General features: G+C 36.2%; 1 protein-coding gene across 2 annotated transcripts in view; it reads right to left on the bottom strand.

Moving 5' to 3' along the window:
* Positions 1-27,073, bottom strand: part of ADCY2 (adenylate cyclase 2) — a 268,653-nt gene that overhangs the window by 51,277 nt on the left and 190,303 nt on the right. For both annotated transcript variants that reach the window (XM_086609061.1, XM_086609062.1), the window contains exons 13-16: positions 26,790-26,859; positions 23,756-23,853; positions 18,099-18,183; positions 6,442-6,579 (exon numbers count right to left, since the gene is read on the bottom strand). In XM_086609061.1, coding sequence (XP_086465187.1) covers positions 6,442-6,579; positions 18,099-18,183; positions 23,756-23,853; positions 26,790-26,859 — 391 coding nt within the window. The remainder of the gene's footprint in view (positions 1-6,441; positions 6,580-18,098; positions 18,184-23,755; positions 23,854-26,789; positions 26,860-27,073) is intronic.

Raw genomic sequence — 27,073 nt, 5'->3', positions numbered from 1 at the left:
TCTGAATGATGTGTTTCTACTTGTCTTTCTTGTCTCTCATCAGTTATCTACATCTGCTATCACGCTTTCGAGATATATATTGTTCTTCGACATAATATTTTTTCGTAAGAGACAGCTCAGTACTACTAAGCAGTCACACCTACTCAAATGACTCAAATGAAAGCAATATTTTTTATGAATACAAATGTTTGCCAGGGAACATCTGAGCACACTACCATTAAATTCTCATTTTAACTTCATATATTCTAACAGCTTTTTCTTCTCTTGTGTTCATATAATCTGCAATCTTCAGTTGTGAGTTTTTTGTCTCACATGATGAAAATACCTGCTGTGCTGCTATTTCTTTCAGTAGGAACCATGTGGTGACAGACCCACCGCCCACAACATGGGATAAGCACGTTAGTGCATCTCTCTTGTTTTCTAACAAAGAATCTGCACAAGACTACATAATATACTAGTTTAGATTTTACTAAAACAGTCTAAAAAAAGACAAATTTCTCATCAAGGTACCTTCAACCCTTCTGTACAATCCACAAGATACCAGAACCAAGGCTTCATGAGAACAGTCCAATAGCCTGCAAACCTGGACAATTCGAATGAGTCGTATTTCACCTTACTAAGCAAGTGGGCTTCCTGATTTCCATGTTAATGTGCATAAAATAACACCCTACTAAGAAGAAGGAAAGGTGGCAGAATTGAATATTACATGCATTAATCAAATACACTCCGAATTAAACAATTATGGAATAAACAATAAAATGTGTAAAATTTAAATAGCTACTATGTGAATGGGTTGACCCTGTGACAGGTGGGCAGGAGAGAGAGAGCTGGAAAATACCCCTCCATTGAACTACTGAATCAAAGAGCAAAAGGCAAAATTAATTGATTCAAGTGCCACAGAGTTCAACTGTGGTCATCAACCTGCGGTAGCAAGAATTCATGCAGCAGTCATCTGTAAATACAAATGCTACTATCATTTTCTATGCAAAAAGAAGGCGTAGGCTACCCTCAGAACACTAATAAGTGTACTTTTGCACACCAGTGAGAAACCCTCGCAGCGCAGAGGTAAGCTCTTTAGGAAGCAGGTGCTCCAGGATCAGCATTTCCAGAGCAGAGCTGTGCTTAATCAACAGAAATACATAAACAGCAAAAGCAAAGGTCTGGTATGCTACCAATAAATGCAGCACAACTCAATTTACAGCTTATGTTTAATTTGATCCCATCACTGTCTTCTCTTCCTTATTATACAAAATTACACTGGAAACGGACATGCAAAGACTATAAAGAAAAGTATAGAAACTGTCTTTGCCACCATCCCTCTCATTTCCCACTACCTCCTTGCCTCATATGAACACACAACTATACCTGAAATTAATTTTCTGCCGTTCCAGAAAAACCACGCAATCTCCTCAAGACAGTTTTTATAGTGCTGTTGTAAACAAAGTTGTTCATGTTTGTGCCCTACTCTTTTGTTCAGCAAAAGACAGAGTGAGAAGAATATACCTTTAAGTATGGCAGAAGCATGAAAGTCTGGTATCATAGGTTGAACTAGAGGATTTTCATTTTTCTGAACACACAAAAAATGAAGGAATGACAGTTTTGTTCACCATTGCTCTTTTAATCTTTAAGGCAAACATGACTCTTTTAATTTTTCTACCAACTCTCCAAATATCCATGTGGTTTAGGAGAACTTTCTTTTGAAAATGCATATCACTGCTTCCTCATTTGAAAAATGCCAGCTGGTCTGGCAGCTGAGTCAGGAATTTATCCCCAGATACCCACATGAATGCCTCAAGAATAATGTGGTGAATCCCAAATTGTGGTATCACTCCTTGTCTTTACAAGCTCATAAGCAGAAGTTTAAGGTGAGTCTGGAATGCTGAATACCTACTTAGACTACTAAGCAATTTTTGAATAAACAAGAGGTGATGCTGAGACACTAGCAAGTTGGAAAAGGATGATGAAGATCTAGAGAGTACTGCACTGCATGATTTTTAGAGCACTTCGTCTCTGGGTTTGTACAAGACTTCTTAGCTTCAAAGTGCTCAGGCATCTACGTTATTTGGTGTCCTGTGGTGTGTCTCTTGTCAATAGTAAAACTTATCAAATTAGAGTTGCTCAATAATTTCATTTTTTATAAAAGTTTGTGTGCCAAGTGAAAATGTGTAACTATCTACATATCCCCATATATTCAAGTCTCAGCGTCCCTGCAGAGGCAATATGCAGTGGCAAGCAACTGCCTTGTTCAAAGCTCCCAGCAGCATTAGGTAAGAGAGATGAGAAGTCTGCTGGGCCTCTCCAGACTTGGATACCATCATGGTATTTGACAGATATGGAGCGATGCTCACTTATGCGTGTTCATCTTTGACGGACGTGGGGCAGATGATGATGTGACAGCATGATTCTCTCCCCCACACACTTGAAAGACACCAGAACTGCTGTAAACATTATTTCAGGACAGTTCGTGCCAAGTGCTTGCTATCTCACCTGCTAGTGCATCTCTGCTAGTCCAGTGTACCTAGACTGATGGTGATTTTATTAAGTTTCTTAAATTCTATCTATAATCTGGAACGGATTTGTGATGGGGCCCTGCATATACCACTTAAATGATGTGACTGTAGCTGTGCATTCCCCTGTCTCCTTCCAACTCCTAGGACAGGTCAAGCTCTAGGCAGTGTCTGTTTATTCTTCTTAAAAGAAATGCATTAGGCATCCTCCAAAATAGGGTCTTCAATGCGCTAGGCACTGTGGGGACATATAATTAAAGCATATCTGCCAAAGAGCTTGCCTATTAAAAATACAGCACTGAACAAGGTCAGCAACTGTATTAACAGAGTTAGCTACACTAAAAGGAAGGTATATTAGAATCATAGAATCATAGAATGGTTTGGGTTGGAAGGGACCTCAAAGATCATCTAGTTCCAACCCCCCTGCCATGGGCAGGGAAATCGTCCACTACACCAGGTTGCCCAAAGCCTCATCCAACCTGGCCTTGAACACTTCCAGGGATGGGGCATCCACAACTTCTCTGGGCAACCTGTTCCACTACCTCACCACCCTCAATATAAAGAATTTCTTTCTTATATCTAAGAAAGATATAATTATATCTTTCTATATTATATTTAGAAATATATTATATTATATAATATACTATATATATTCTATATGTATATTCTATATATTAATATATTCTATTATATAATATATTCTATATTATATCTTTCTATAATTAAATCTATCTATATTAAATAAATCAACTTTCTACTATGAGAATGGAAGTAGGTTTGCTTAATTATTTGTCATTATTAAAACACAGGATATCAGCCATGACTAGAGGGAGAATAATATGGGGCTAATATTCTTGCATAATTTAAGGCAGCTCGCTCGTGCTCACAGACATACATTAAACAATGGAGCAGAAATACTCAAACCTCAGTTCACATTTCTAAAGATATATTATTTCAAAGAAAATAGTCCAGTTGTTCAAAATTCACTGGACAAAAGACAGGAAAGCAAGTAACATCCTGATTCTGAAAGCTGGAAGTCAGGGCACTCTCCTGGGACATTATAGCCCTGAGATTCTGTTGCTGTGCCAAGAACCATTCATGCATTTGATGCAGAAGTCATTGAAACAAAGAGCTCTTTCATCACGTCACTTTCACTGAGATCACACGAATCCCAGAGGATGGTGAGGCACAATCATTTCATGTATCAGATACAGTAATTCGTTTAGCTTCCAAGAGTCGACCCTTTGCAGCCACACAGTCCTACTGTCTCTCTGAGATGCCGGGATTGCTCCCTGCAATATACTTTCTCATGTTCTGTTTAATGCAGGTCGGCTTCGCAAAAACTGTCTTCCTCAGCCATTGACTGTTGCCCTACTCTACGTGTGGCACCAGATCTAATGCTCAATGGAGGAAGCATTAGTCATCCCCTCTCTTCAGCTACAAAGTGCTTGATACTTATGTCACATTAGCTGTTTTTTAACTTCCCTCCACTGATCATGACTATGTACCTCTCAAATGTGAAGATTAGCTTCAGATGTCTGCTGAAACAGCTAATTGGAAATAAAATTGCACCCCCACTCTTTTCTAATGTCCCTTGACCATAAAGGCTGAGTTTTATTCGACATTTTGGTCTTAATTATGATTTATTAGATGTGGGATGGTTAGACGCTTTTTATCGCCATTAAATCTTAATGGCTACATTTTGCCTTTTTCTACTGAAAGAGTTCATGGAAATAAATGCAGTTAATGGACTCTGCTATTAAGTACATGTTGCTTGGAGATATAATAATGATACTTCAGAGTCTCTCCCACAATTTGCTATTAATATTAAGGAAATGCAAATTTCACAATCACATTTAAAGTCATTTTTGCTAGTCAGACTATTAAGGTTTAGTTTCAAGGTGGGAATTGTACTTAAAATTATCACCTCATGAATATCATGGAACATGATTATTTGTAATACTATAGTCATTACTGATAAGGCACAAAGACTTTAAAATACAGCCTATTAAGTTTTACTGTAACATTCAGTCCGCATAAAAATGGACTCGAACCAACAAAATTAAAAACTTTTTCTAAAAATTATGAACTGAACAACTCCTTTTTTGTTAAAATGTCTTTTACTAGTTGAAGGCTAAATTTCAAGTGAGCTGTACACAACAGCAGAACTTCAGTCTAAGGAAAATAACAGTTGTTGACCATATCTTTGTTTATACATTTTAACTTAATAAATAACCACATGGTTGCATGAACTCTAACTCAAAGTATATTTTAAACCCAAGTAGGTTATTTCATTTCTTCTTATACATTTATAGAGTTCAAAATAAGAGAAAGTCTAATCTGATCTACGTTTTACAAGCTACTATGTCTCTGAGTTTTCTCACATAGTATGTCAAATAACTTTTGCTTGGCTAAAGGGTGTTGTTCATAAAGGCATATAGTCTTCAGCTGAGGACAAGAAGTGATGGAGAATCAACAGCTTTTCAGAATGATTTGCTCCCACTGCTAAATGCCTTCAATGCTAAAAAAGTGAGCTTATTTTCTCATTTTCCAGTCCCTGCTTCTTTGAGTTGTTTCTCTACCAGCCTTAAACACCAAATTCAATTAGCTGAATTTTAAATTCTTGGATGGAATTGTTTCTATCATCTTCTCTCCAAAAAAAAAAAAAAGGAGAAAGAAAGGAAAATATATGCTTTTCTGAAAAGAAAACTAATAAAAACAAGACTAGGATCATTCAACAGAAAAAATGGAGAGAAGATTCTACCAGAAATTTCAAGTGTTCACATTTAAAAGCCAATATTACATCATCACATCATTATGACAAGCTTAGAACTTACTGTAACAGATGATTAATTAAGGATCCCCTGAAATGTGGGAAAACAAAATAAAACAGTGTAGAAATTATCAATGTTTAAGTCTTTTATGAACTTCAAGTAACAAAAGTACCAGGAACTCAAGGAAGTGCTAAAGTTGCAATTTCAAAAGCACGGAAGTGCAAATCTCACTCACTTGAAATGTGACTAATATCTATGCATTGATGTTGTAATGAAAACATTACCTAAATAAATATTACAGTTCCCATTTTGCAGATACACAACTGAGCTGAAACACTTTCACAGGTTTATGAATAAATGAATCAAGCTCAGCCCATAGGGCAAGAAGAAGGAAGTTTTTTGATCCCATATACTTCTCATCTCATTATACAACACATCCTCCAGAACAAACAATAACATTACGATTCAGGCTTTATGTAGAATAATGACAGATCTGCATTGTATTTGCTATAGTTACAAAAAACATAAATAAATTGAATTACATGGATTTACCCTATCAGGAGAGAAAACAAAAGCACAGGTTGAAATGCCTGAAAGTAGAGGTAAGCCCTGACAAACTTGTAGTTCAGTACTTTTGAAATTTTGATGTAACTTTGAATTTTCTCCCTTTTTCAAAAAAACAAAGACAAGCACATGAAATTCAATAATGTATAGATTATGATCATTTTGTGACCAGCAGAGGAGAATCAAAAATCTGAGTAAAGCTTAGTTTGTTTTGCACAAAGTCTTCCACACATCCTGTGAGGAGATATTTCATTCTTCGAGCCATACTCTGTTTTTCTAAGCAATGCATAGATGAGTAAGAGATTTGAACAGTTCAAACTGGGATTTAAATATCCTCTGTTCCTCGTAAATTACATTTTTCTTTAATAAACTTAACCAAGATCCAAGCTTTTGCTGAGCATCCTGTTTGCAGAGGTCCCCATTATACAGTGTGTTTTCTGTTGCTCTGCTTTACCTTTCTATCTCTGGCAATCATTATCATGTAGGTTCCTTGCATAGCCATGAGTCATGAATTCAATATCTAAACAAATACTGAACGAAAAAAAAGATCTTAAAAAGAACAAAACATCAATAAAAATTACTCCTTTTTTGCTTACCATGTTGAATACAGCCATAGTTAATATTATAACAGTGGTCGTCAATGTAAGAGTGATCCGTGGCCAAGGACGGTTTGCAATTATTCCAGACGATTTCAGGATCCACAACAATGAAGCCGATGCTTTCTTGCTACATCGCTAAGTGCAAAGAGTTCAAAAAAGAAAAAACAAAAATAGCTTTAGTATATTTAATTACTATAAACAAGGATAGAATTAAGAAGGCTCAAGATTGAGGGCAGCATTAATCTTGAAACATTGTACAGAAGTATTCAACTACTATATGCTCATAAGAGTTACAGATCACGATTATACATGGAACTAAATGCAAATTTAGTTAAAATATCTGCCATAATATCAGTTCTGTTAAATACGTATAATTTGCAAGTATCTTATTAAACATTCAATATGTATTACTAATAATAGCAAATACAGAGTTGATAGCAGTGTCATTATCTCTAATATCAGTAAAAACAAGCGAACAAACTGACCTTCCCTGCCTTTAATTGAAAGAGCAACACTTAGCAGCCTCTGGAAACATCAAAATGTAAATAATGACTCTGCACAGTCTTCCACAGAGAGACAGAGGTCTCCTCATGCAGGATAAAAGCTGTATACATAGACAGATCCCTGGTAGTCTACAAAATAGCGGGATTTCTGAGTTTTTCTTTGATTTGTTTGGAGACTTGTTTGATAATTCATTTTAAGTGAAAGCTAACTCAGCAAAGCAAATAAATCTTTGCTAAAACTATCTAGAAAACAAATAAGCATTTCATGCAACAGACTTCCAATTTGACAGAAAGAGTATTTAGTGAATAGAAAATTTTTCTTACATAATGGCCAAAATTAACAATAAAAAACTCTGACTCATTTAACCTGCTTTCAAGAACACATTGCAGTAGCCTCCATTCATACATGCATAGTGCCTAGAGGCACAAGATGCTCACACAGAATAAACAACAATTTGTGGCACATCCAATAGATAATAATTATCCCTAAATTTTAGCAATGAGGAGATAAGGTTGCCTAGAAGCATCTTGTGCCCTTTCCAAATGTCAAATTCGACTATACTGAAATTTCTGTAAAAAAGGCAATGAAAAGTTAAGGAGCATGACAACCCCACAAAAGTATTCACTTTTTATTAACTCTTTTTCTCTATTTACTTAATCTTATCAGAGATCATTTTACATATTTTTTTCACCCCAGCTACAGCAATCAGCAGAGATACAAGCACAGGAAGTCTCTGAAATGAGAACTCAAGCACTAAAAACTACCAAATATAAGCCTTAAATTAAAGCATTTATCTGTTAGTGCAGGTTCAATAGCTACAGCACATCACACTAAATTATGCTATTAACCAACATGCATCACGTAGTTTACATGAAGGTCTTTTTCATTCTATACATAACTATTTCCCTCCTAATTACACACTATTTGGACAAGTCCACTGTATATCTAGAACTTTTTTTACATATTGTTTCCTTTTATGACAAGGAGTTTTGCATATTGGACTGAACGGATTCTGAGTGAATGAAGTCAGTTTCAGGAAGGCCAAAACAATCATCAGAATCTCTGTCTCAAGGATGGACAAACAACAGGGGAAAAATAGGCACCTTTATATACCTCCCCATATTAAAAAAAAAAAAAAAAATCACATAAATTCAAGAGATCTCCAGTTTTGAGCAAGAAAATCCTGCTCAAATGTCTTTTTGAACTTCCAAATCCTATTCTCCACCCTTAATTACATCACAAATTTCAAGATAATTTGAATCCACAGGTAGATTTTAGAAAAGTTTTGTCATACTTCCCACTTTAATAAAATAAAAAAGCACAAAGCCTGGATTGCTGCTGTTGCAACAGAAGGAGAGTGTTCAACTGGATGAAGGGAATGAATCATTCAGTTATTTGTCTAGTCTGCCTAAAACCTCTTGAGGCAGGGAGCACGGATTTATGGCAAATTAAAACAGTCATGAAATCATGCCTTAAATTACTCTTTGCCTTTGTTATAGCAGACCTGAAGCTTTACCACAACTTCATCTCATTGTTCTGTGATTTTCTTGGAATTTTAGAAGTAGCTGGGATAGTTTAAGTTGGATTAGAGACAAAGCACTGAGAAAGTACAAGGAATATAAAGTGGAAAAGAAATTATACAGATGAAGCAGTACATCATATTCGGCTTTCTCAATTACGTTACAGGGAGCTATGCTGTTCAAGGAAAGTCTTTAGGATAAGAAATTCCAAGAAAAGAAGCTAATGATGAAAATAAAGTACCTGGCCTAAACCAGATTTATTTTATTATGAATTTTATGGGGTTTAGGTTATCTAACTAAAGGATAATCAAATTAAACACAAAGACCTGACGATGATCAACAGGCCAATGAAGGATGGTGGAACCTAAGTAACCTAACCAGTGAAGAACAGAAGCCACTGAATCTGCTGCTCCTAAGACCATTGAGGGAGAATGTTTCAGCCACAGTTTCTGATGGGAAACCTACCAAGAAGCCTCAACTAAAAAAATTCTCTTTCTAGATGTCCTGCAGAGTAAGGGCGATTACTGCCTAAAAGGATAGCATGCTGGGTGGGGCAGATAATTTTGAAATGGAGCAGAGAGAAACTTCTGATTGTGTAAAATATTACGGTATGTTTAAAGGGCATTGTGGGGATGCAGAAAACTTACAGGATGTTTAAGGGACAAGACAAACGTAGATCAGGGAGGAACACGCGTAGGTAAATGGAGAAGAGAGGGGAGGAAAGGAAACGGCTGTATGTAAGTGCTTGTCTAAATGAGCCTATTGCATATTCTTATTAAATCCTATCTCTAACCATCTTGTGTCTAAGTGCAGTCCTTATTGTAAGCCTGCATGTGTGCAAATGCTAGCACATCTCATGCTGGACTAGATGGCAAGTAGCACAGGACGGGTGTCAGCCACTGGAGAGAGACATTGCATGTCTAAGGCAACTGAGGGCCCGGGTGCCAGCAACTGAAGTGTCTCAGATCAGTCTCTGGAGACACCCATAGGGTGTGTGAGGGAGTGTGTGCGTAACCATTAGGAAACTTCAAGCTGGACTGGCTGATAGGTCAGAGATACATTTGGAGACAGCCAAGGTTTGAGCCAGTCACTGCAGAAAGTGGGCAGAGGCTGGGCATGGATATTGTGCCGACTTAAAGTCCATATTGACTGACCCACAAACACGAGTGTGCCTGTGGATGACGAGAGTCAGCATATCTGTATATTCCACTAGGAAACTTCAGTCCTGATCAGACAGAAAGGAGGAACTAAACCATCAGTGGTGTTCTTATCTACGTGACTGCTGCTCATGTGGGTGCTGGTAAAAGCACCTCTCTCTGTGTATCTGCGTGGTTCTCCTGTGTGCACAGTGTGTGCCTATGTTCCCTACTGGGAATATGTGCTCAGCCTCACTACTGTTTGTACCTGGGACACGGTACATACAGACTCCCATCGATGGGAGTGGGACAGAAGGATCCCCAGGGTCTTTAGTTCCATCCAATTGGTCTTCAGTGGACCAGGAAGGAACACTCCCCTGGCTCTTGAACTCCATTGGCTCCAACAAGCTCTAGCAGATCCCATATTCAATTTCAGAACTTTAAAAAACATAGCTCAGTAACAGATGCAAAATAACGTCATAAAAAAAGATGCTTTCATGTTTTTCTAGTGCTAGGCAACATAAATTGATGGTTTCCTCTGCACAAACAAACAACTTGCATTATGTTAATTCTGAAGATAAACTTAAGTTTCACACAGAAAATCTCTGTTGAATCCCAATATCTAAATACACCAATGACGGTGTTAAGTGATGGAGATGCCTCAGACTTTTCTACTTTAACATCAATGCTTCCAATAAATAAATTTGAACTTTCTTCATTTTTTTAAATTAATCATTGAAAAAATTACAGTACAGAACTGCTGAGATTACTTAATGTCCTTGCTGAGAACAGCATTTATTGCTGAGTACTGCTTTATTGCTTTCCAAATACCTGTACACTTTTGAGCAGACTTATGTATCTTCTGTACCAAAATTCCTTACAATAATTCTAAATTTCCTTTGTTTACAAGATTTTTCATCAATATCATCTAACTTTGCTAATGTATTTTAGCAAGGAGGAACTAATTGGACTGATTTTCTACATTTCTTTAAAAAGCTATTTTTCTGTTTCCATTTAATGAAAAAAACCCTTTATGTTCTCTGGCAAGAAAACATAAAGAAAAGTTCTGGAGAATAAAATACATTTCAGGAAACCATATATCATTCAGCCAGTGTGATTAATCAATAAAGAGATTTCATTCTTCCAGCTGCTATTGCTAAAATTACAGATATTGCTGGCTCTAGCCTGAAGAAAAATGTGTGTGTTGTATGTGTGACTGGAATGTGAGTGCAACTTCAAAAATGAAGTTGTAGACAGTTATTTCCACTTGTAAAACAGACGCACACCAGAATTCAGTGTTGTGTCTCTTGATAGGCTGTTTAAGGCACAGCTTTGAGTTCTGGAGGGAAAGGATCACTGTTCATGTGGTACACCTGTCATGCCCACCTGGTTTGTTAAATAGATGTCAGGTCTCTCAAACAGCACAGAGAGTAGCTTACAATAGGTTAAGTCAATGAGGTTCCAGAAAGGAAAATTTGTGACAAAACCCTGATTCAGATGAAAATCTTTAAAACACTGAGTAGAAATTTCTTCGAAAACATGAGGGGATACACTGTTGATCAGTAATTCTCTATATGAATTAACAGCTTTGATGAACCTCATTTCACTTTTCAGCAGTCTAAAACCAGTCCATATATAGTACAACTGCAGCAGTTCAGTACTGCTGAAAATTTTGGGAACTCCTGGAAGCACAACTAGACTGGTGGGGTGATCATTATATTCAGACTTTTAATAGCACTGGCAGAACTACGCAGTTTTATTTTGCTGATTCATTGGCTTACGTCAAACACGTCTTCTTATAAATGTTATGTCTCATTTGCAATTTTCTTAAGAAAATGGAGAATTAGATGAAAGGAAGGAAGTAATCATTTCTAGAAAACACGCAAAAAGGGTAAGACATTTGATCTCAGTAGCATTAGCTTCTGTGTTTATTCTAAGCAGAGTCAGCAGAATATGGTTCAGTGTTTATCATTTACCAACTAGAAATAATAGGTATTTGTAGTATGAAAGGTGACTAATGTATTGCCTTTTCATCTGAACATGTTAAATCTGATATGACAGCTCAGCATGATAGTGAGTAATACCTTGTTTTGAATATTCAGGTTATTAACATGTATCCTGTGTTGTCTTTCCACACACAAAAACCTACTTCAGTATTTAATAAAACGAATGCCGTCTTTCTGAGTGAGATCAAGAAACTGGTGCGAGAATTAATTGTGATAGCTATGTTGCAGATGAACGACAGTGTCACAAAAGCTGTCACTCTTCTTCTTCACACGCTAGCAGAGGTTGGAACGTCTTGATTGAAGACCTCCTATTTACAGAAAGCCAGTGAATCACATTTTCTATAGTTCTATTATGGCTCTTCTCATTTTGCATTCAAATACAACTTAATATTTTACTAATACTGATGTTAGAAGGAATGACATCAAGAGAAACAAAAAGCCCCAAAATTCAGATTTTTTTCACATGCTCAATTTCACTCACACTTGAAGAAGATATCAAAATTCAAATCCAAAGAACTGGCTGACTGGCTGACAGTGATTACACTGACGTAAGGGTGGAGAAGGGTGATTTCTGTATAGAGACACAAGCTTATACTTTACATACTTTCTAATGATCCTATTGTTGATAAAGAGGATGAAAGTACTTCTAAAATGAGTGCTGTAACACCAAGCTTTTGAAGTCCATGGTGGCACTTGTAAATCTAAGCCAGGCATTTTGAAACATACAAAATGCGTCCAAGTGAAGTGTCTACTCAACTTATACTGGATACAACTAGTTTGGCAAAGGCTAGAATCTTGAATAAAGAAGTAATGGGAAAAACTGAAGACAGTATCACATTTTTAATCTCACCATACTTTGCAGTGCTTATTATCCTTCACAAAGGGTCACATTAAAATGGCCATGTGGTTCACTTCAACTGTCTCATTCAAAGGAAAGAACACAGCAGTGAGCTGTATAAATTTGCTCAGAGTTCAGTCCTGGTACTTCCTGTGCTGCTGTCCTCATTCAAGAAAATGTACAGCGGCTGTGTTATATGCTATTTTAAGGTAAGACGTTCTCAGTCCCTCCCATCAAAGTTTTTTTATTTCACATGAAACATTTAAAGAGCCACTGATTTTGAGAAAGAACAAACCTGAGTGACTTTTTAAAGACAGTGCTCAGGGCACTGAACCAGAGGAAGGAGCTCTGAATGCTATATTCTATGTTGACCAAGTCTTGACTCCAAGTAAGATGCTACCACGCAGAAACTGCCTCACAAAACAGAAGCCCTGATCCGTGACCATATTATTGCAGTCCTGATTCACATGATGAATATCACCTCTCAGTCAATACATGTAAAGGAACCTTCAAAGCAATCTAGATGCTTTCTGTTTTCGTCCTTCTTATGAATTAACTGTAGGAAAAATTGTTTCCACACTGGACCATCGGTATCAGGAAGCTTACTTGGATATTTCTTTATTTGGAGGTTATATACAATCTCATCTTGGGCAAAGATACTAAAAGGAGCATTGCCGGATTTTAAAAAAATTCAAGATAGTCTCACTCATCAAAAAATATTAAGAGAACTTATTGGCACAACAGACATAAGAAACTTGTGGTTTTCACCAAGTCAGGCAACTTCTTCAGTTGGTCACAACCACATAGCATATCATCATAAACATATAACTCAAGAAAGTGAAGGGCCTCAATCTTCCATCCATATCTGCATTAAGAAACACACTCATATCAGAGGTAAGATTCCAAGTTGAAAATAATTTTCAAGTAGTGCTGGTACTGATACACCTGTCCTTGCAGAGCTTTTAAGTATCTTAAGCCTACATAGTCTTTCTGACTGTTACGGATCGATGCCAATTGCTTTAGAGTAAAATACAAATCCCTGAAAACAAAGGTAAAGATTGCGTGTCACTCTCTGTACAGTGCTGTGGTGTAATACAACTAATAAATAACGTCACGTCTTCTAGCAGGGACGGGACTGCTCACATACCGGCTGCACTTTGTTAGATGCTCCAGAGACCTCAAATCAGAGCATCTTTCAACTGTGGAGCCAGTTATTTTCTGATGTTTGTTTTGTTGGTGGTGTGTTCTGCTAATTCCACGGTTCAATCGAGTATTTAAGATAGATGATAAACATGTTCAGATGAGATAAGAGGAAGACATGTTTTCACTTCTAATTTTCTTTTCCTTGTTAGCTGAAGTAGCTAAATAGGTTTGCAAGGTATAAACATATGCAAAAAAAGTAGTTTCATATTAATGGAAAATAACTGGCACAAAGTGTTATCAATTAAGTGCATGCATGTCCCAGGTAGTGCAAAGAAATTTTTGAGATAGTATTTGAATCAAGGCACAACAAGTATCTGCTTCAGATTAATACTTCTTCAGACAGCTACCTCAGCTACCAGAGGGAACTTTCCCTTAAATGCCTACTGTGTTTTTTTTCTATTGATTGTATTACATTTTCCAATGTACCATTTAGGTAGCCAGATCTCCGCTTCCTTGCATTCGCATCAGGAGGTAAAACACATCTAACAGTCACCAGGTCTGAGGCATTTCACACTCATTCTGTGAACTCATCTATACTTCAAGAAGATAAAGAGAAGAGCCACAGAAAATATATGAGCTAAAGGACAATCACTGTCCTCTATCTGCATGTAATTTGGGAAAGAAATCTCTCAAAGAAAATTCAAAGAAAATACTCAAAATGAATAAAAATAACAGCCTACACTTAAAATATGAAAATACAAGCCAAAAAGGATTTTAAGACCCAAAATACTAATAATCTTAAGGTTTAACTCTGAACACTGTGATTACCTAAAAAAGCGGGGGAAAAAAGCGCATAGACACGAAGATGTAATTAGAATATAAAGATGTAAATCTACTTCAAATTTCAGGACATATGCCAATTGTAGCTAGGACTGATGAAGGTTTAATGCCTATGGGCAAAAGCCTGTTTCCACAAGAACCATCAGCCCTCCCTGCCCTCGGCCCGGTTGCCCAAGACCGGCAGGGAATGACACACCGCAAAGGCAGGCGCTGCAAGTCTGTAACCTGGCTATTCCTGCTACCGCTCTGCCTCATCGGTTCACAGAAAAATTCTTATTTAATGGCTGATAACATCGCTCCACAACAGACTGAGCTGGACCATGCCGCAGCGCTGCCAAACAGTAAAACCAACTAATAATAAACTCAGAGTGCAAGAGCGAGCATAAATCTTTTCTCACAATACTGCAATTAAATTCCATAAGAGCTAGTAATTTTAGCATTATACTCTGGATGTTTGGGGGTTTTTTAATTTACCAATGAAACAAAAATCATACAGAGAGACTCGTTCAAAGTCAGTTGCTGTGTGACTTACTCCGTGGTGGTGACAGCCATTTAGAAACGGTGGAAACCAGGAGGACAAAGTGTCAAAAGTTCTGAAACAAGCATGTACTGCAGTGACAGCCAGGTCTCCTAACCTGAACTTAGATTTTGCCGTCTTTGCTGGCACTACAGGTCCTGCTCTATAAATCTCGTGACAGTCACCTAAATATTTGACTGCTACTGCAAGTTTATGTACCAGGTGCAGGGGTCCGGGTTGGTGGGGCGGTCTGCAGGGGTGGCACCTGCGATTCCAGCTGGCTCCAAAGGCTCCACCACAGGGACAGCTGAGCAGCTCAGCCACGGGTGGGTGCCTCAGGAAAAGCCTGTGTCAGAAAGGGCGGAAAACTGGGCAGAGAGAAGAGAAGGGAAGAAAAAGAGTGAGAAATGGCAGAGGGAACACCAAGGTTGGAGGAGAGAAGGAAGAGGCGCTCCACACTGGAGCAGATGTCCACACTGCAGACCGCAGAGGACCCATATTGGAGCAGGTGGATGTTCCTGAAGGAACAGCAATCTGGGGAGACCCCACACTGGAGCAGGGCAAAAGTGTGAAGGGAAGAAGCAGCAGAGAGAAATATTTATGTACTGACCACTTTCCACCCCAACTTGTGCTGCCTGGGGGCAGGTAGAAGAGTCTGGAGCAAAGTAGTGAAGCTGAGTTTGGGACAGCGGGGAGGAATGGTGTGGCTTTAATGTTTGTTTTTGTTTCCTACTACCCAAATCTATTTTAATTGGTGATAAATTAAATTAGTTTTCCCCAAGTTGAGTCTGCTTTGTCTGTGACAGTAACTGGTAAGTGATCTCCCGGCCTTCCTCTCAACCCATAAGCTTTCTTATCCTATTTTCCTCCCCCATCCCGCTGAGGAGGTAGAGAGGGTGCCTGGCCCATAGCCAAGGCTAACCCAGCACAGTTCACCTGTCAGGGTCAGTCAGGCACAAAAAATTATCTTATTTTTCTGTGTGTTTTTAAAAGAGAAATATTTGATGATTTTAACTCTGTAATTACTTGCAGGTGTGTGTACACACAAACACATTCACATTTATTACATACATTCTGCAAGGGAATTCAAAATATACCCCTTTAGAAAAAGAGGTGGGAGAAACTCATACTGGAAAAAAAAACCCTCAAACTCAATAGAGATTAGGACAATAAACCTTGATTTCTGTTGACACTGAACTATGGTGTTAAAACTCAGATGTTGATACTTGTTCACTTGAGAATTTCAGGCTTTTTCTTCTAGAAATAATGAGTTTACAGTTATGGGTCAGATACTGCAATGGATATGGTACTGAAACATAACATAGGGTGTCACTGTGTTAAAGCTGCAAAACAATACTTGGATTTTGACATGAAAGAAGAAATCTTAGGGAGAAGACGGGAATGATAAACCTACCATCTCTTTTGCTAGTTGCCTCTCATCCATCACCTTACAGAACTACGTCCATGCTTGTGAAGGAAAGAGAGCGCTGCATCAACTATGTTCATAACTTACTTGTTGAAATGCTTCCAAGTAGCATAGCTTCTGCATTAGAGCAGCTGAACTCATAAAGACAGACATAAATAGCTCCTCTCCAAGCTATTTACATCTCACGAGTCAACAGAAATGCAATAATAGAGCTCTACTTCTGGGAAGTATTTACAGTACATACAAGACACAGGAAAAAGGACACTGAAAGTAGGTTTTAGATATTCAAGTGGCACAACTGCTCAACTCTGACTTGGGTTATTTCCTTAGCCATCCCTTTAAATGCAGAAACATATGTTTGTATTCCTCCTAAGCTGCATTATAAATAAAAGCCCCAGTATGTCCCAGTACTTCTTGATACCATTTCTTTGACATCTCTTTTTCCTACAGGAAGAAAGCTGGCTTTTCCTTGAAGGATATTTTTTAAAATTTGCTTACTCAACAGCAGTGCTCTGAGTCCATCATTTTATTCTTATGTCGATAAAAACAAGCAATCAAGCATGACATTACATGAGAACAAATTTTTGCTGTTAAGTAACAGTAATACCTCTAGGACCTCACTCCAAGGATTTAAAATATTTAAAAATACTGTTGTATTGTATCTCAGATTAATTCCTAAGCAGTGGCAGCATCCCTATCTTATTGGAAAGAAAACTGAAATGTAGATTAATTACATTTTCTTAAAAACATGTCCTAGTTAATTACAAGCCTCACAAGGGACGAGAGAGAAATTATAAAATCCCACTTCCTCTGTTTCTTGCTTCAACTGCCAGGCTACCTTTTCCTACTGTTTTAACTGCACAGTGAGAGATACGATTGTCTTTCCCATGTGCATGTTTTGCTTTTTTATAAAAGATCTTTCTCTCAGCTTTCTCCATGGGAGCTTGTGGAAAAATGCAAAGATAGAGAAGGAGAAGTTGGGATTAAGTGACAAGTACACAGATAGTTTTATTCTAGATTACAGGTCAAAATCAAATTGCATTCACTTTCCTACAAATCCTGAAATATCTTGTTTTAGACGGAGTTATAAGTTGGATCTATTTAAGAATGATTTAAAGGAGGATAATAATACTTGTAAATTATACTGTAAAATGCTGAAAGGTTTGCCTGAATTTTGAATTAAATTAAATTCTCAAATTCAGCATATTAATGGGTACACTAATAGGCATTATTACAATAACACCTGGACCGCTCAATGGCAAAACTAGAATTTTACTGTAAAATTTTTATAGATCAAATTGAATTACCATGAAACATTCTTTAAACTCAGAAAATGGTCTTATACAATACTTAAACAAATACACAGTCTCCTAAATTAAAGTGCTCATAAGATGAGCCACCTCCTGTAAGCACAACAGCAAAAAATTTTGAAAAGACAATTAATCAAACGATAATGCAAACCTCTCAGAGGATCCAGTTTCACATGGGGGGAAAAAGGACATCAGTGTAGTTACAGTCACTGCACTGGCATGTTCTGTTTTTCAGATAAATTAGTACATTTTATAGTAAGCTAACATGGACAAAACAATGTCCTGGGAAGCCTGAGCGTTTGCAAGCCTTTCTCATTTAACTGGTATTCTGCAAAGGAAAAGTGACTTGGCAAACAGAACATGTTATTTAAAAGAATCCATTAACTACTGGATTAAATTTCCTTGAATACCTACCAAAAGCTGTCCGGCAAAGCAGATAAACAAAATGAAGGAAAGCAAGAGAAATGCAGCCCCAAATGAAATTCCAAGAATAGATGTTCTAAAAGAAATAAGAAAACATGTATTAATTTCTGTTACACATTTGTCGCATGACCTTTCTTTTTCTATAATACTGATGATACGAAAAGTTACCATGTGCAAGTTGCAACTTCCAAATACCATGGCAAAACAATTCCAGTCCTTACCAGAATGACAGGCCTATTCCCTGCCATTTTCTTAACACAGGAATGCTTGAATTTGCTTTACCTCTCACTTTGCAAAACTATTACCTTGAGAAGATAGTAATTACCAACACAAATAATTTAAATGACAGAGAGCATTAAGAGCAGCAATGTTTACTGTCGGTTTGTTTTTACTTCAGAGAGCCTATATTAAAGAAGATCCTTCTTGCTTTATTTTTATGCTATGGATGTTATAATTTAAGAGTCTAATACATAATACAAAATAAAATTGTTGGTAGTGTATGTTCCCCTCCAAAGGTAGGAAAAGCAATAGCATGGGACAGTGATGTCCAGTTTTCAGTGTCTCACAGCTAGAACCTGTCATATCTGTGATGCTGCAGCCTCTCAGTCAGCAAGGGCCCTAATATAGTGACTGCTATAACTTCGACACCTCTGAAAACTCTATTTTATATCAAACTTGACTGGCTGGCTAGTAGATTCTGATGTATCAGAGGACGAGATAGGAAAGAAAACTAAACACCATGAAGAAAAGAGAAAAAACAACAACAGACTTTAAATGAAATAAAACTGAGTCATCTAAACTCTTCCTGAAATCACTGTTATTCAGCATTCTAGCTCACCCTCTTCTTGTGTGTTATAAATAGGAAAGTCTAGCCAAAATGGCATCACTGGATACTCAGTAAATTGAAACAGGGATGCAGAAATAATCCATGCATGCATTTATTCCACAAATGTGGAAATCTCTATATGAATACCACAGCAGAGCATAATTGCTCCATCAGGCACCATATAAGAGCTACTTAGCACGGCTGCCTATGGAAAGATGCAGTGGGACCTAATTATGTTTAATGAATGCCAAGAGGAGATCAGAAGCTCTGGACTAACGGAGTTGTTTAAGCAAGGGAACTAGATGGTGTTATGAAGTCCCTCACCTGAGCGTCTGCTTTCAGTTTTAACTACAGATTTGACATTTTTACAGTATGAAAAAATATCTCTCAACTCTTTGAAGCACCAGCAAATATCTTATTTTATGAAACCCTATATTGTAGAAATATTGGCATGATGTTTTAGAAATAAGTTTTATATCCATTGCTTTTTACACAAAACCATAATAAATGTGACATTTACAGTTACATTACAGTTTGCTCCTCCATAAACATATGATTCAGAATTAAAACACATTATTAATAAAAGCACACAATTATGTTCTTTAAAGATGCAATTTGAATTCAAATACATACATTTTAGAAAATATAACACTAGAAATTTAAGGAGTAGAACTCTATGGATCAATTTCCTTTGATTACGTACAAATACTGGAAAACATTTTGGTCTTTTTCAACAACAGTGTTATAGAAGCTATTTTCAGGAAAGAATGAAAAAGCATTAACTTCACAAACCAATGTGATGCCATATTGCTGCCATTAAAAGTATTTTGGAGAAAAATTTATGAGCTTCCCTACCCATCATTCAGAGAACCTCTTAATATGCTAAGTATTCATCAGATTTTGGGTTGATATGAACAGCTGATGAAAAAAACAACTGGCAATTGGCAATTCACAATATATATTAATCTTGAAATAATGCTTCTTTTAGAAATTATTTGAAAATCATTATTGCTTATGAATACATGTTCTCCAGGAATTTCTCATTGAGACTGAGACAATAAGCTGCACATCAGCATAGGTAAAACTACGGTCTCTACAACTAGGAATTTAAAATCTAGTAAGCAATAGAAGAGCTAAAAGAAAAGGAATATAATCTACAGACTAATTTTTCATATGTACATATACACTTCCAATCATATATTTCAATGAGATTCAAGGAACCATTCCTATGTTTCAGACTACTGTTATTCTTTCTCTGATATGAAGGACACAAAGAAGGAGCCTGTGTGATTCAACAGAATCTTAAGAAATGATTCAACACAGAACAGTCTTATGAATTAAGTTTGGAGTGCATCCTTGTAGAAGAAGAAAAGAAGACTTCTCATATTCTTCTGGTTTCATCAGTAAATATCTATTTTGAATAATTATTTTTTATCAGGTGATATGAGATTGGAAAAAAAATTGTATTTATACATACTTGTGTCTTTCTTGTTGATAACATTTTGACTGAAAAATAAAAAATTATTTTGAAGATAAAGATACTGAACAATGGAGAAGATAATGTATTCGTTCTACATTTTTGTAACTTTTAGGAAAATATGTGACTTATGGCACATATCCCTTAATGGGATGTAGAGAATTTCCTTAGCTTGCCCAGTAATTAACAGTCATGTTTTGAACTATTTGATTGCAAATTCTCTCGAGGTGATAAAATCATTATGAAGCAATTACAAATGACAATTATACAAGGCAATGCTGAATTCAGACTTTTTTGGTATCTAATAGTAGCTATTTCTTTCTTGATTAGACTGATGCTTTCACTAAGCCATCGATGGATTCAAGGACTACGTAGACTAACTGTATGGCAGATTCAGTGTTAAGAAAAATAATTTTAGTATTATAACCCCACTTGAGTCTGTTTTTTTTTTTAAATAGAATACAGCAGAAAAGTATCTAGCAATGGCAGTTTTCTTTCATTTATAATGTCTTATATTTTACACACCTGCTTGCTTTCAGACAAACTTTTTAAGTACTACCTTTGCTATGAAGAAATTCAGCTGTGCCTGACTGGAAATATTACATTAAGGCCTCCTAACCACCTTCCACATATAGAACAAGTTGATTGTTATTTTGGCATGACTCAGGACAAAAGAATACAATTTGTTGAGCACAGCAGCCTCAGAGAGCGAAGACCTGGGAAGACCCTTAAATGTAGATCCAAACCAATCCCTTATTCAAATAGCACAAGAAGTAACTCCTGTTCAATAGGAATAGACTTTCGTCAATTCACCAGTTCACCTTTTAAAAAAGAACACTACCAGTTCCATGTTAGTTAACTGTTTCCTTAAATAAAGAACGTAGGGTTGTCATGATTTACTAGCGATACCTCTGTCACTTGGTAAACCAAGAATGCCAGAGAGCCACTGAAGGCCTATTCTGAGGAAATTTAATGATCAAGATTTGCTGTCATTTTAATGACACAATAAAGACCTACTCCTCATTATACATTTCACCCCAAGATACTATTTACTTGATTATATTTACATTTACCACTTTGCATAAAGTTCATTATGAAAACACCACATCAGTTTATTGACCCCAGGAAAATGAAAACATTAATAAATTATTTCAGCTTTAGAATAAATGTCTCCTGATCTTGGAGATATTACTTATTACTTGCAACTTGCTGGATGTTACTCATCATCAAATATCACTAAATCCACTTTAAAGCAGCAGGTAGTGTGCCTGCATAGAAATCAATGATATTACACTGCTGCAAAATCAGATTAATGGCAAAATGAATCAATAAAATCCAATGACAGATGCAGTTTATCTCCCTATATTCATTAGATCAGCATTTAAAAGTCCTGTAGAATTTTTGGAGGAAAAGAAAAAGGCTAGATAGAATTTTAGACTAAACGATGATTTATTTTTTATTTATTTATTTTTTGCTGGAGGGAAATAACACTTGCAGCACTGGAGTATGTTCAATATAAGCTACATTTGTGATGACTACATACACTGGTGAGTTTTCAGCTTCTTTTTTTTTAATTTGCAATGCTCTCGGTTTTCCAGCAAAGGTGTAGATGTCTATGTAATACTTTGCCTTTCTGTTTTCTATTCTTACCTCTCTTAAATTAATTCACAGATCCCCTGAAGCTCAATACTATTCATGTTGGTAATATCTGATTTTACAGTCTTGCTTTTACAATTTAATATGCAGCCTTATAAAAGGACCAAAAGGTAATTTACATTTTTGTAATAAAAATGATAAACCGTATGTATCTTCTGCTCTGATGTTAGAAATAGATCATGTAATATAAGCATATGCTTTTACAAGTTGGAGGACACTTTCCTCTAGTTGAATATAGCTCTCTAGAGTTCACTGATTTCAAGTATCTGATATATTTTAATGAGCTACCCATTTGGTTTAAGAGACATAATAAGGATATAGCAAAATAAGCATCTCAACAATATGTCTGATAGGTGATATTGAGATTCATTTTCATGGCTGAAATCCAAACATAAAAACAGATTCATAAATCATACCGCTGGAAGGGACTAGTTAGATCCGAGTTTGGTTTTCGATGTATCACAAACCATGAATTTCCCTGAATTAATTCCTGTACCAATCAAAATACAGTATGAGCTCGTAAAATATACTCATTATGCAAAATGACAAATAAAATTAGTCATGACTCTTAATTTTGTATTTTGCAACAGCAATGCCTAAAGTCAGACTGCACCATGTGCAGGATACTGCTGAACTCTTGGAAGAGTGTCCCTTTGCGGCTTGTTAGAAACTAGCTGGGAAACTCTTTGCAAAGAAAACGTTGTAACATCTGAATAGAAGTATATAAAAATTTATACATGTTATAAAACGAGTCTATAATAGGGAAAGTCAATTTATAATAACCTAACAGTTCCTTCTGGCTTTTAATTAAAATATGAGTAAGTACTAGAGCACAAGACCGATCAATCAAGTGAGTTTACAAAAACTACTGCTGAGAGTGCTGCACAGGAGAAAAGACTGAGTGAAGAAATACTGTATCACGGGGAATATTCAGTGTTGGCTTTGGAAACAATTGCTTAAAACAAATACCAACTTTCCACTATGTGAAAGATCAACAGTAAAATTCCATTTTAAGTAGTCTAATGAAATATTCATTATTGGAACTGTCTTCCAGTTTTCTCAATCTTTCTAGAATGTGCACACATAGAAAGATAGTTGATACATATGCACAAAGATAAATTATCTCATAATATATAAATTCTGACAAAAATAATTATTCCAGTGATTGATTATAATATTTTGAAATTAGTTTTAAAAAGAGAATTTTTATGAATACTACTGCTCTATTTGCATGCTGAATAGAGCAGTATCATCTCAGTAATACGCTGAATGCATTTATTTAATCACAGTCCCAATTCTGAAATATATTTTGTCCCACTTTAATGTCTTATTGTCACGCTTATTTTACATGTAATTTAGTTGCACAAACTTATAGCTTGTATTACTTTATTTTTACACATATGAATTTCATTCCTGTAATCATCACACATTTTTATATGCAAGGAGAAAAACTAAACTTAATGGAGAACTGATATTAACACTTGGCATCATGCTACAACAGCATTTAAAACTAGAAATAAGTACAACTTCAAAAATGGGCTAAAATCCTCAATCTTCTCTGTTCAATTTCATATCAATGAATTGACCTCTGTAATCTGACAATTCCAAAATTTTTTACTTATACATTTTTATTTTTTGCATTAATGAGCAAATACACATAGGAATGAGTACATGTTAAATGCCACTTACTTTGGCAACACCAGAATCTGTACAACAAAAATGCAGAAGAATATGAGACAGGCACAAGTCACATAATACTTAAATGCAGGCAGAGTAGTTGCTCGATACTAGAAGAAAAAAACAAAACAAATGTTAAAAAACACAATTTCCAAAGTAAAAAAAATATCACCCAACTGAAATTTCAGCTTAAAGATGCTGGTATGTACAGGAAGTCTTCCAACAGTAAGCTTTCTGTTGTTCAATGACTTCCACATCCACTCATATAGGGATTATCACATATAATATTGAAATCTTTTACTTCTTGAAGAACAGCTTAAATAGTCATGTCAAATGGTTTTGTTTTGTTCCTCTGCTGAACAGGACTATCCCAAATTCATCATAAAAAGTTTAATTAAAACAAAAAAAAGTGAAAGCATTTTAAATAATTCTGGGAATGGCCGACCATTCTTAGTCAGTTCCATGTCTCTCAGTCAATAATTCCCCAAACTGATTTTCAGTTACTAATAAATACTGAATGAGCTGAAACAGTTATAAAACCTGTAAAATTTAGACAGGAAACTTCTGAGCACACAAAGCAGGAAAATGTAAACTGTGCTACAGATGTGTATAAACGTTTTATTGCATAGCTAGCAATCGTATCGATATTTACTTGGGCTATAGTATTACTTCAATTAAAATATTTTATGTGTGTTAAAAGGCCTCATACGTCCACTGATACTACTAAACACTTTATATTCTTAGGAGACAGTCCATTTGATCTGTTTTGTCATGAAAATAATCCATTTATGAACTTCTAATTAGCTTGTCTAGAGACATAAGAATTAAGCAATGAAATATTTATCATAATTGTTCTTTTATTTGAGATAGATATGTCTAGATTGAAACCGATCAAGTACTCAGAGGGAAATGACCTAAGTATTGGTCTACTAAAGTATCTTATCCCATCAAAGTTTTTTCAAAGGGTAATAGTTTAAGATTTGATTATTAAAAGAAAATGTATCAAAGATTATTTTCAAAAAGTGCTCAAAATTAAAACCTCATAAAATAGAAAGTGCATGAACTGTGCTTTCTAACTGCTAGCACACAGCTGTGTCTTTGTGCTTAGTGCCAAGTTCTGCCCTTGAAACTGGTGCACCAAACTTTATATGACTTTGCTCAATGGGTATGTTTGCAGCAAGTTTTGTTCTTCCACCTGTTGAATATGTTCATTGTATCCTAATGGTCTTGTCCAACAGTCTTGGACCTTGAGCTACTGTTAAAATATCAAAAAATTCCAACCCACTTGTAAATTCATTTCAATGTTTCACACTTCTCCAGACATTTCCCAACGACGTTGGTCAACTCACTCCTTAGGTTAAATAACTATTTTGCTTTATTACCTTGCTGTACTTTCAGGTCCTACAAGGCCTGAAAAGCTCCTGTTTAAATCAAAGGCAGGCTTCTTACTGAGTTCTTTAAAGTCAAGACTGAACTGGTGAGTCATTAAAAGGCAGTGAAGAAAGACATTAAAAAGACGGATCTGAAAAGAACAATTAGTTCTTTGCTGTTCCATAGCATTCTACAGTCTAAACCAGATAAAAATCCTACAAGGAGCAACCTGATCTAGTTGAAGATGTCCCTGCTCATTGCAGAGGAAGTTGGACTAGATGATCTTTAAAGGTCCCTTACAACCCGAACTATTCTATGATTCTGTGATTGTATGGTTGTATGATTCTACACAGCCAAATAACTTAGCTCCCTGATTTTCTCCCAAACTCTGATTCCCTGATTGTCCAAAGTGTACATATGACAGTTTTCTCTCAAGTTCTCTTTCAGAATTTATCAGTTAGTACCACCCACATTAAAACCTGGATGTGCACACCTTTGATCCACTCAGTGTACTCTTTAAACATTATAGATGAGACCACATCAGATTTAGCTGCTTCTCTCTTATGACATCTCTAAACAGCCTCAACACTTTTTCACCACGTCTCTGGCAGCTGGCCATAAGAACACTATTCTGCTGAGCTGTGAAAGAATCTGAAAATTTTCAGATGCTTTGAACTGAAAAACATCTACAAAAATAATTAAATATGCATTTGACCGCCACATGAGACCCAGAGGATACCTGCACCTACGCTATACAGTGTGAACACAGTGTGGTAATACTTTCTCTACCCCATTCTCATTAGGTTTGCTCATTGAAGTGGTCAAATCTAACTCCTATTTCCCTGAAGGACAGCAACTGTTTAGCTATCAGCTGCCCTATGCTTATGAGAAAGCAGAAGGAGGCAACTCTCCGGTCTTCCTGATGAAGCTGTGTCAGTATGTAGAAATACACACAAGCTCTACAAGGCCATAAAACAAACAAAAGGTCCGACTTTCTAGGCTAATTGTCATGAAAGTTACCTACAAGGGAGGAATCTTCCACTCTGATCATTACTTCAAGGACTAGAAACAACATCATTTGCTCCAGCTGTACATATGTCTCAAACGTGATTTATCATGCATATTAGTCAGAAGAACATTCAGTGTACTGCATCCAAGACAGCTAAGCATTTTTCTTAAAAAATATTTACAGTATTGTTTCTCCCAAATGACTGTGAGCATCAAGTGCATATGGACAAAACTAACGAGCAACTGATATGATTACAAGACTATCATTACTACAGGTGGAGTCTTTGAGACATAGCAAAAGAAAAAATGGATTTTTTTGATATTCAGTTTGATAAATGCCTTTTGAAGATGTAGGTGATGGAACTTAGGAATTCTTTGCTTCAGTTATACTAGATTTGGACTATCAAACCTCCTTCCCAGTTCTGCAAGACCATGAGAATTTCAAGAAATTCAAGTGAACTGTCCAGTCCTACAAACAGGAAAGCAAGCTCAGATATCACACCCATAAAATTTCTTCTGTAAATGAGCTAGAATATTATTATAAGATTTGAGCACTTTCTCCCTGCATGGGAGGTGCTGTGGCCACAACTCTGTGTTAACAAAAGCAAAGGATATAAGCCTCACTTAGGATGAGGCAAACTGTGAATTTGCAGTGAAAACAACTTACTTCTTTTTCCAGAGTCTTATTATAGAAAAGAAGTGATATTCTTTGAATGTCTTCAGATTTAAGCCATTGCCTAGAAGAGAAACAGAACATGAGAACTGACACAAACAAAGTAGTCCTGTCTTTTTGTATTATTAAAATGCAATAAAATAAGAAAATCACTTTGAAATAAGCAAGTTTTGTGTATTGCAATGTATATGGTAAATTGCACTGACAGTAAAAGTGAAAACTACAAATCCCCTCTCCCTTTTGACTTCTATTGCTAAAGTATACATGAAACAAAAGCT

Source organism: Tauraco erythrolophus, chromosome 3, assembly GCF_009769465.1.
Source record: "Tauraco erythrolophus isolate bTauEry1 chromosome 3, bTauEry1.pri, whole genome shotgun sequence".
Classification (NCBI taxonomy): Eukaryota; Metazoa; Chordata; class Aves; order Musophagiformes; family Musophagidae; genus Tauraco; species Tauraco erythrolophus.
This window is presented reverse-complemented; position numbering and strand designations above follow the sequence as displayed.